The sequence below is a fragment of the Astyanax mexicanus genome, chromosome 4 (genome assembly GCF_023375975.1).
Source record: "Astyanax mexicanus isolate ESR-SI-001 chromosome 4, AstMex3_surface, whole genome shotgun sequence".
Lineage (NCBI taxonomy): Eukaryota > Metazoa > Chordata > Actinopteri > Characiformes > Acestrorhamphidae > Astyanax > Astyanax mexicanus.
Genome location: NC_064411.1, coordinates 4704208 through 4715719, shown reverse-complemented (window position 1 = coordinate 4715719; position 11512 = coordinate 4704208). Strand labels below are relative to the sequence as shown.

Sequence of the window (11512 nt, the reverse complement as noted above, 5' to 3'; positions counted from 1 at the left end):
GGAGAATATTTTTCGTACAGTTAGGAGAAACGATTCAGTGCTTATATAAGCTTTAGTTTACCATCAATAATATTTTAGATACGTTAGCAGAGCAATTTCAGCAGAAGTAGCATTAATTGGGTTTTAAGCATAAAAGAGGACAGAACAGAGCACACGTACACACATGGACAAAACTGTTGGTACCCCGCGGTTAATGAAAGAAAAACCCACAATGATCACAGAAATAACTTGAATCTGACATAATAATAATAATTCATGGTTCAACAGAATTATTTAAAATATATATACAAAATCTAATGAAACATATGGAGGGTTATTTGTGACAATATTATATAAATAAATGAACAGACAAATAATTGATTAAAACGTTAAATAAATATTTTAAATGCAATTTAATTTATTAAATTGTTAATTTATTTATTAAAATATGAAAACGAAGCATAAATCATTTAATGTAATTAATTTTTCGTTAGTTGATTGTGATATTTATATTTCATTAAATGTTTAAATTAAATAATTTAATTATTTATTTATGTATTTATTTAATTATTTCATGCAGGCGCCGGTGCACAATGAAATAATTAAATCTGTCAACATTAGCCATCAAACTCAGTGGGCGGGCCTAACTCCGATCGATGCAGACCGATTGCTCCGGCCTGCAGTGATTGTTTTCCTCAGTATGGCGGCCCTCGTCATGGATCTGCAGGACATTTCTCGGGAGTTGGTTAGAAATATTTTACGGCTAGCTGAGGAAATTGAATCAGGGGCTACAGCAACAGACTTGGTCACTGATCAAATACACGACTTTATAGAGGTGGTAGGGCTACTTTCTGCTCTCTCTAATCAAAGTATAGACTACAGGGTAACTGCAAACTTTGAAGAAGTGCTCCAGCGCTTCTCCATCCAATCACAGCAAACTATAGCAGGCCCAGGTCGCCCAGCCTTTCACATCCCCAGCGGAATGCTGGAGCACCATGTTCTCTGTGGAATAACAGCTCCTGAAATCGCAGAGATGTATGGAGTGTCTGAGAGGACCATCAGGAGACACATGGAACGGAACGGAATAAGGTGGGTAACCAATCATTTGTTCAGTTTGAATTTTTCTATTTAAAAATAGAAAATTGGGTGTAAAACTTAATTATTTAATGTTTTCCATTTGATATATTAAATTTGGGGTTTCAAATTATCTTTCTGCTCCTCACGAGCAGATATACATGAAAAAATATATTTTTATTCAGTTTTTTTCAATTTCTGCATTTTGTAATAAACATCTGGTGGTATAATCCAACCTACTCTTTTACAAGATGAAAAAAACTGTAATGATTAAAGTTACCCTGATGTAACTACCTCTGTCAACTTTAATGTACTAAAACAATGAACTAAGAACACCAAACCTGATTATTTTATTACTCTTTATTTGTACTATCTACTGCTGTAAAAATTAACCTGTACAATTGAAAAGCAATATATTTTACATTAAGCATTTAAGATTAGATCTCCCATTCCTACCATATATGACATTGCTCAATGATTTTCTTGGCTGCAGAAAGACAGACCTCTATTCACCGCTCACTAATGAAGAGCTGGACCACATTGTAACTGATGTCCACAGAAGCCACCCAAACACGGGCTACAAGCTAGCGCATGGTCTTCTGAAAGCCAGAGGTGTACGTGTTCCAAGTAAGTGTGTAGAGAAAGATAGCCAAGGCTAAAAAAAAGGACAGCTGTGTAAAGAAGAGAGCACTGCAGTGTTTTTATGTGCTGGCCCAAAGGTCACCCAAAAGCAGTGTAAAATACTGTCCTACTAAAAAATCCAGCTCACGACCAGCTGGTCATCCAGAAAAACATAACCCATGCTAGTAAAGAGCTAGTTAGCAAGCTAGCCAACCAGCATATGTTTTCATTGTATGTCCAGCTGGTCATATAGCTGGATTTTTTAAGAGGGGTGAGATCATGTCACAAGATGCATAAAAGCTGCGATTTAAAATCAGGGTTACTTAATACACCAAATATTGCTTAGTGAACCTTTACAAAGTTAAAATGAACTTATTTTCTTTACATTATTTGAGCTCTGAAAGCATTGCATCTTTTTCCTCAATTTTATGTTTTATATGTAATTTAGAGAAAATGCTCTAAATTCCAATTTTTTATTTTGGAGAAATGTTGTCAATAGTGTATAGAATGAGACAGTAATGTTCATTGTACTCACATGCATAACTTGTAATGGTCTCTTAATTTTTTCCTGTGTTGTGTGTGTGTGTTTTTCATCTATATTTCTTTTCAGTCTCAAGGTTGAGAGACTCTTTTCGCAGAATTGATGCAGAGGGTGTGTGCATGAGACGTCTACGGTTGCATACACTAAGACGGCGGCAGTATTCTGTGCCTGGCCCAAATTACTTATGGCACATTGACGGCCACCATAAGCTCATAAGGTATAAAGTATTAATGGCAGAAAGAATAATCTATGTGCAGATAGGGACACAAATTTGTGAGTTAAATGGCCTGTTCAAAATTGTCTCTTTCATACAGATGGAGGTTTGTGGTTCATGGAGGGGTGGATGGATTCAGTCGCTTGGTGGTTTACCTTACTGTGGCTGGCAATAACAGAGCAAGCACAGTCCTGCAGAGCTTTCTCACAGCTGTGGATGAGTATGGATTGCCATCAAGGGTACGATCGGATAAAGGTGGGGAGAATGTAGACGTTGCAGAATTTATGATCAGGAGTAGAGGTACCAACAGAAACTCCCACATCACCGGCAGAAGTGTTCATAATCAACGGTAAATATTAATTTCACTTGTCTTATGTCAGTGTTAATTGATTGTACAAGAGAAGATATATAATCTATGTTATGTCTTTCATACAGAATTGAGAGGTTGTGGAGGGATGTTTATGAGCATGCTCTAGACCTCTTCTACCAGATCTTTGTCTCTCTGGAAGACCATTCAGCACTTCACCCTGACAATGAACTCCATCTATTTGCCTTGCATTGGATCTTCCTACCACAAATACAGAGGCATCTCAAGTCTTTCAGAGATGCTTGGAACTTCCATGGCCTTAGAACTGAAAGGGGTCAGTCACCACAACAAATCTGGAGAAGATACAGAGAGCAAATCCCCACAGAAGACTCAACCGAGGTATCTATTAATGGAAAAGCCAATATTTTAATGTAATGAAACATTGTGTGTGCATGTCAAACATTTGCTTATATTTGTTGCTGGAAAATTACTAGTTCAATAGTCTAATGTATTTCACAGGTTAATGAAGACTATGGGATTGACTGGAATGGGCCTCACACCCTTCTTGACAACACTGTATCTGTTCCAGAGATCCAGCTGCTCCGTGAGCTCACTGACGATGAACTTGCTTCTTTGCCAGTTCCAGGGGGGCCTTTGGCTTGCACAATTGGCATGTACTTAGAGACTGTTCAGATTTTGTCAAGAATCATAGGAGACTGAAATAATTTGCTATAATTTATTCTTGTAGCACCTCTAGAACAACATGCATTGCATTTTCAACAACAGTTAATAAAAAGCAAAACGATAAACATTGTGTTTTAACAGCATGAACTTTGACATAATTCTTTGTTTTCTGGAACTAAAATAAACTACTTTGTTAAACAGCCTGATTGATTCTAAACATGGGTTAATATCTTCCTTTTGCAAGCCTAATCTTGTTGGTCCAGACTTAGGACTTATCAATTTGATCCGAGCCAAATTACTAGGTGCTCAAAGGGTGTCATTAACCAAGGTCTGGCCCAAATGACCAAAGTTTGGTCCAACCTAAAGAGGTGGTCTAGGGCCAGAACAACTGGACCATGGTTGAATCCATCTGCAGTGTGAAAAAAACATATGTTTTGTGCTTTTGGACTAATAAGAAGAAGTTGAGACATGATATAATGCATAGAAAAAGAACTGCTGTTCTGTAATCACCCCTCCCTTTTTAGGAACAGAAATAAAAGTAATTAGAGGGGATTCTGCTACCCTCATTCTGCTGCAGGATGGGCCTGCAGTTGGATTTAGTACAACACCTGGAACGGTAACACTGCTTAACTGATAACATTCTACACATCAATCAGTGTTGAGTATAGGGTATAGGAGGACTCTGTTCACCTTGGTGATGATGATAGTGTGCAGTAAAGTTGTTTAGTGCGCTCAGTCACTAACTGCAGTGTGAAACAAAAAGTAACCGGACTAAATACAGTACACAAACAAATAACTGCGGTTTGAACTTCAGACGTACGGGTATATAAAAAAATGCCTAAGGCGGGTGTGTCCAGTCTTATTTGAAAAGACTGGTGTGGCTTCAGGCTTTTATTTTAAACAGCCAGCAGCAGACTGGGTTTTATGAATAATCAATAAGTCACACTTCAAACAACTGATCACCTGAGCTTGGGATTGGTTGGAATGAAAATCTGCAGTCACATTGGTGCTTTGCAGTCATGATTCTAAGGGGAAGTTGTGTTAAACTAGTCCAAATCCAGTGTTTGTGCTATTTATGGAAGCCACAATAGCAGCCTCAAAATCTGTGTAGGTCTTAAAATGAACTGGCAGCTTCAAAGTTTCAAAGCATGTGGTGGATGTAGGAAAGGATCCTCTGGACAGCTCCACTTTGAGTTCACATGGCAGCAACTCCCACCCCACCCAGAACTTTAGCAGCTCAGCCAGTTTCCTTGGTGAAGCTAAAAGTCAAACAAAATTCACAGATTCATCAGAAACAACTGTAGTCCAAACATTCCATTTGCTCTACATATGCATGCATTTTCTATAAAACTGCATAATGCACCTGTGATAAGCACAACAGACTAGTTAAGGATTAACACAACCATACCTGTTTCGATGAACAGGCGCAGAAAACCAGTAATGCGACATGTGGTCTCAACATCAAATTCATCATCATCATCATCATCACTGTCCCCAACAGGCCAAATTATTTTCTCAAGGAGCAGCTGAGGAGGAAAACATTCAACAAAGTTAATTGGTTGCATAAATGCAGATCACAGGACATATATAGATTTGCATAATTTTACACAGGAAATTCTCCCAGTTGGTTACAAAACAAAACATTACAAAAGTTTTACAAATGACGAAAAATACTCATGATAATCATAATACAAAACTGAGGAAAAAGAAATCACCTGGGGAGTGTAGAGCATTTCACCTGTTCTGGGGAAAAGCAGTGGAACAACGTCAGGTCTAGATATCAGGAAGGGCCATACCATCACGTCTTTCAGACCCTTTCTTAGCTGCTTTATTTGGCGCTTGGCCCTTCCAATGACCTATATGACATAGCCAACACAAAATAGAACTTTTCAACAGGAGAGGCATGGATAGAAATGGTCACATTTAAATGCATAAAGTCATTTTTTAATTGCTCACTTATTTAAAGGCCTTACAAATGATGTGGTAACAATTTGGTGTTCATATGTAATAGCTTGCCAATTTCCACCCCTCAACACTGCAAGTAAAAACTCATTTAACTGAAGAAAAAATGTGTCTAGTAGCATGAACTTACAGCATGGACCAACAGTTTGTTCTGTAGCCATCTCCTATTTGTTTTTGTGACTGCTGGAAGATCCCACGACATGGATAGATTTGAGACAGTGTCCTCCTGCTCCTGAGTAAGTTCTTCAGTTTCAAGCTAAAGAGATTATTATATAAAAGTTATTACACTATAGACACAATAAAAAGTACATTCATTTTGAGAAATATATGATATGCTTAAGTGCTGTGGGCCGGATTCAACCAAACCACACATTGTGTATTTCCAAGGACTGTCCAAGAGTACTGTATTCATATAACATCACACACACTCTTTGAACACAGGTTTTAAATAACATTACATTTAGGCATATGTTTTCACATCTGTCTTGTAAACAAGCCCAGCAAGCTACCCTATTACCCTTGTTAAAAACAAAATAACTGCATCAATGATTACTAAGGATATTAATAAAGTAAAACAAAATGATTACTAATAAGCAGAAAGCTCTTTCATGAACCCTTCTTCATTCTGAAGTTGTGCACCATAGGCATACCACTGACCCAAGAAAATACTGACTGATTAAGTGTAAATAGAACCCAATTTGCAGGTCATATTTTAACTACATAAACTTGCATCATGTACCAGCCATAACCAAGTACAGAAACCAAAACCAAAAACCTTTATACTTAACCCTTGTATGGTGTTCATTTTGTATCAAATGAAAAAATATATACATTTAATTATTTTTAAAATCTCAAATTCATTGGCCTTGGCTAATTTTCTATGAAGAACATATACATATCAGAACACATTTTCAATTAACAAAATTCAGTGGATCCAACAAACCCACAAACACTAATGTAGTAATAAAAATATCAACACCACACAAGGGTTAAAATATGCAATTTCATGTACCATTTCTATTATGCTCCTGATGTGTAGATCGGGACAGTCTTCTGTGACAATTGTTGCAATTTCTGGGTCCCCATTGAACAACACATGGATTATAGCCGGACTTAATCCTGTCACACATGGGCCATCATGCAAGAAGGAATGAGCCAACATCCTTCCAGCAACCTGGAAGAGATTGCTTTCAATAAGGGCCTCTGATGTGGCTGGAACGAGGTGGTCAGGCTGACCCTCAAATAACAGCGTTCGACCTGTGCCACCTGTTAGTAATACAAAACAGGCATTACAGTGGTATGATTAACTCACTGACATTTATATACACGTTATGCTATTTAACATGTGGTTAATGTACAAACCGAGATTTAGACTGAATCCAAACTGAAGTTTGGATATTATTGTTGTCAGAAAATATCGCACCACTCCCTGTCCAACAGCAGCATCCCCTGCCATAAAACAAAATATTCATTAAGGAATAGAAATAAAACTTGTGCCTAACAGATTTTTGTCTGTAGCTGTCATTTAATTTTAACTCACTATATTACTAACCATCAAGGGCACATTGAAGAGGACATGCCCATTCACGTTGCTGTTTATAGAATGACAGAAGTGCACGCTCTCGGTCTTCCTCAGTGTCCCTCATATCCATCTTTAGTTTAAGTGGCTTTCCAGATGCATGTTCCATAAGTAAGCTCTCCTTGAAAACTTTGGAAGCTTGAGCTGGATTTTCAATCAGCCCCCATTCTAGACACACAAAAAACATGTGCACAACACAAGACATACTATAATATCCATAAACATTATACCATGTTGAAAATCATAAACAAAATCAAAACTAGTTTGTTACAGCTTTATGGCTACTGTATCAATACAAACCACAGTCTGATGCTCTGTGCTCAAACTCTTCACTGTCAGTCACAACTACTGCACTTGCAACAGATGTCCCTGCTGACTCCGGCCTTACTGGGAAACTCTCACTGACCACATCCGGTTCCCTAACATAAGCCTCCCCATGACTTTCTTCTCCATCCCTATCTGATTCCTGAACGGATGTCCTTAAAGTAGCAAAACAAGATTTACTTATCATACTAGAAGGTAGAACAAGCCAAAACACAAATCCAAGCACAGAAATTGGTTGTGTAGCTACATACCCTATACAGATGTCCCTGTGCACTTTCATTTCTGAGAAAAGAACTCCCCTCTGACAAGTGAGGCAGGAGATGACTGGACCAGAGGCACGATGAGCACCTTCCTAATAATGCAGTGGGAAGATAAATAAAATAGCATTTTAATTTATTACTATTCATAGAATATAACAATAAAGAACAGCATTCATGTGTAAGAAGTATAAACATTATTTTTACATATGTGTAAAATTATAGCATACAGAGTCCAAAGGCAGGTCTTGTTGAAGTGGGCGTATGTAGATTGTAGCCTGTCCAATCATTGTAGCTGGATCTTTCAGATTGGCAAGTGTGTATCCAGGGTTGGGACACGGGAGCAATGTCAGACTTCGACTGCGAGTAGATCCAGCAATTTTGAGAAGCTCAAAACCACCACCTTCTCGAAGTTTTGGATATACTTCCATCAGTCTGTTTGTTACTACCATAGGATCTGTGTCATTTCCTGATTATATAAAAAACACACACACACACAAACTTTTGGTGTGTACTGTGTATATATATATATATATATATATATATATATATTGTAGATTCTTACTGAAGCATCAAAACTATGAATGAACACATGTGGAGTTTTGTACTTAACAAAAAAGGTGAAATAACTAAAAAAAAAAATTTATATATATATATATATATATATATATATATATATATATATATATATATATATATATTCTAGTTTTTTCAAAATAGCCACCCTTTGCTCTGATTACTGCTTTGCACACTCTTGGCATCATTCTCTCAATGAGCTTCAAGAGGTGCTCACCTGAAATGGTTTTCCAACAGTCTTGAAGGAGTTCCCAGAAGTGTTTAGCACTTGTTGCTCCTTTGCCTTCACTCTGTGCTCCAGCTCACCCCAAACCATCTCAATTGGGTTCAGGTCCAGTGACTGTGGAGGTCAGGTAATCTGCCGAAGCACTCCATCACTCTCCTTCTTGGTCAAATAGCCCTTACACAGCTGGTTCAGTGTACCTTCAATTTTGATCTAAGCTGCTCAGATTAACTTGTCCTGAGAAGCAGAGGTGACTCTTGGGCTTCCTTTCCTGGGTCGATTCTCATGTGTGCCAGTTTTGATTTAGCACTTGATGGTTTTTGTGACTCCACTTGGGGACACTTTTAAAGTTTTTGCAATTTTCTGGTCTGACTGACCTTCATTTCTTAAAGTAATGATGGCCACTTGTTTTTCTTTAGTTAGCTGTTTGGTTCTTGCCATAATGTGAATTTTAACAGTTGTCCAATAGGACTGTCAGCTGTGTAGTAACCTGACTTCTGCACAACACAACTGATGGTCCCAACCCCATTGATAAAGCAAGAAATTCCACTAATTAACCCAGATAAGGCACACCTGAAAACAATTTCAGGTGACTACCTCTTGAAGCTCATTGAGAGAATGCCAAGAGTGTGCAAAGCAGTAATCAGAGCAAAGGGTGGCTATTTTGAAGAAACTATTTTCAATTATTTCACCTTTTTTTGTTAAGCACAAAACTCCACGTGTTCATTCATAGTTTTGATGCCTTCATTTAGAATCTACAATATATATATATATATATATATATATATATACATATATATATATATATATATATATATATATATATATACACACACATTCATTTGAGAGTTGGGTTATGCAAATACATTAATATTGAGAGACAAACTGCATTATGACTGGCACAGAAACGTTGATAAATTTATAGGTTGGCAAGTTATTTCGAGAACAGTTGCTGAAACACAAGTGAACAAAAGCAAATTACAACTGATGTGATTAAACTAACCTGAGAATGATATTTTTTTCTCTCCAAGTCCTGAGGCTGCAAGATTTGCTTTCTCCTGTACACTTGGAACTGTATCAGCCTTGTAACCATCTAAGCAACAGAAGGTGTGCGTGTAGTAACTGCATCGAATTGCAGCGCTCTGCAATTGACGTCTAACATATCTTCTAGGTGTAGTGTTATTGCTGTATGGAGCAAAGAGCCTCGCCACCTCGGCTGTAATAGAGAGAAACAAAAATGTCTGAACACAAAGAAAAAAACTGAAAATGTTGTCTTGTAGCAAGGCAACAAAGCCGCAGTTCCTTATTTTCATGCTACTGCTTCTGAAAATTATCAGAAAATAAGGTGTTAAAAAAAAGTGTTCACCTTAACATCCCATTACAAGACACACAGGTCCAGTATCTAAAATAGCTCTAACCAGTATAGTAACTGGTATACTAATAACTATAGCGACATGTTTGTCTGTCCTACCCAGCTACAGACCTGAAACAGGTTGTCTGTGTGATGAGGTGGAAGTGGAGGTTGAAGGCTGCTCCTGGGTGTTAAGAGCTTCAGGAGTGTTTCTTAACGCTTCTTCAATTAAACCTGCAGCTTCTCTTAACAGCTCTGGGCAGCTTTTTGCCATTTTTATCTCTGAATCAGCGAACACATCACAAACTCCGGAATCAGAAAAGGTTGAAGCCGAGTTAGAGCGGTTCGCCAGCATCTGCTATCGCTCCATCATGACTTACTGTGCAATCTAACCAATCGGTCTGCATCGATCGGAGTTAGGCCCGCCCACTGAGTTTGATGGCTAATGTTGACAGATTTAATTATTTCATTGTGCACCGGCGCCTGCATGAAATAATTAAATAAATACATAAATAAATAATTAAATTATTTAATTTAAACATTTAATGAAATATAAATATCACAATCAACTAACGAAAAATTAATTACATTAAATGATTTATGCTTCGTTTTCATATTTTAATAAATAAATTAACAATTTAATAAATTAAATTGCATTTAAAATATTTATTTAACGTTTTAATCAATTATTTGTCTGTTCATTTATTTATATAATATTGTCACAAATAACCCTCCATAATTCGGAGCACTACAGAGCACTGACTGGTGTGTCATGGGGCCATGTAGGGTACTACAATCAAAAGTGTTGCAGTACCGAATACTACATACTGGGCAGTGTGTAGTATGCAGTACATACTAGTGCAGTATGCAGTACGCAGTATAGTAGTATGCCATTCCGAATACAGCCAATGTTTTATGACGGGATTTTTTGTAAGATTAAAGTTTTAGTGTTTGTCTAAGGCAGGAGGTAAGGTGTTTTAAATTTTCTTAACGCAATTGTTTGATTTACTTTATTAATAATAAATATTTGTATATAATACAATATTATATATAATGTGTGTGGATTTTTAATGTAATAGTTTTCTATGTAATACTTATTTACTTACTTGTTGTTTTGTCAGCTTTGTGTGGTGTGTTCAAACAAGTGCGTGAATATATTACAGGTCCAGATACAGTAAATTCTTACATTAACTTTTTTGTTTGTTTGTTGAGATGATTTTATTCAGCAGCTGCTATTATCTGCTCCTGATCAGATTTCTAGAGGAGATGTTTTTTGGTGGAGCTTGGCGGCCATCTGCTGGTGGAACACAGACACTGCAGTGATTTATGAATGAGTGAGAATACAAATCTGTTTACCTGTTTTGTAATGTTTTATTTGTTTACATGAATTTGGATTATGAGGGTCACATATGGTTGTCTAATAGTCTAATAGGGTTTTTAACTGAACTAAAGTTTGAATTATTGATATAAAAATGTACAATAACTTACACACCACATTTTATTGTTTACTTATTATAAATTATAACTGCTCTTACTTTCTGTATCAAAAGTAAGGCTCCTTCTTTGAATACAATATTAGTGTGATTGCCAAACATTGTCATCTGATATGTATATAATATATTTCAAATATATTCTGTGTAATTATTTTACTGGTTTAGTTAAATATTTACAATTCGCAGCAGTATATTCACATTTTCCCAAGTACTGTAAAAGTACACAGTAATACAAGTTTAATAAAGTCCCTAATTTTAAGTCTTTAGTTTAACAAATACATTTTAAAAACCTCTTCCATTTGATACCAGTAGGTAATCCACAGTCAT

General features: G+C 36.7%; 2 protein-coding genes across 2 annotated transcripts; one reads left to right on the top strand and one right to left on the bottom strand.

The window, feature by feature from the left end:
• Positions 1 to 473: 473 nt before the first annotated feature.
• Positions 474 to 3477, top strand: LOC125801166 (uncharacterized). The gene is made up of 6 exons (XM_049477406.1): positions 474 to 1068; positions 1547 to 1680; positions 2285 to 2432; positions 2530 to 2778; positions 2865 to 3135; positions 3256 to 3477. Exons 1-6 carry the CDS (start codon positions 533 to 535, stop codon positions 3454 to 3456), a joined length of 1539 nt encoding a protein of 512 aa, XP_049333363.1. The 5' UTR covers positions 474 to 532; the 3' UTR covers positions 3457 to 3477.
• LOC125780469 (uncharacterized) lies at positions 3459 to 10212 on the bottom strand. Its single transcript, XM_049477279.1, has 11 exons — positions 9345 to 10212; positions 7773 to 8011; positions 7537 to 7637; positions 7262 to 7440; positions 6935 to 7129; positions 6745 to 6831; positions 6395 to 6648; positions 5513 to 5638; positions 5136 to 5276; positions 4829 to 4946; positions 3459 to 4679 (listed from the first exon to the last, which is right to left on the bottom strand). Exons 1-11 carry the CDS (start codon positions 9652 to 9654, stop codon positions 4462 to 4464), a joined length of 1968 nt encoding a protein of 655 aa, XP_049333236.1. The 5' UTR covers positions 9655 to 10212; the 3' UTR covers positions 3459 to 4461.
• Between the last annotated feature and the right edge of the window lie 1300 nt (positions 10213 to 11512).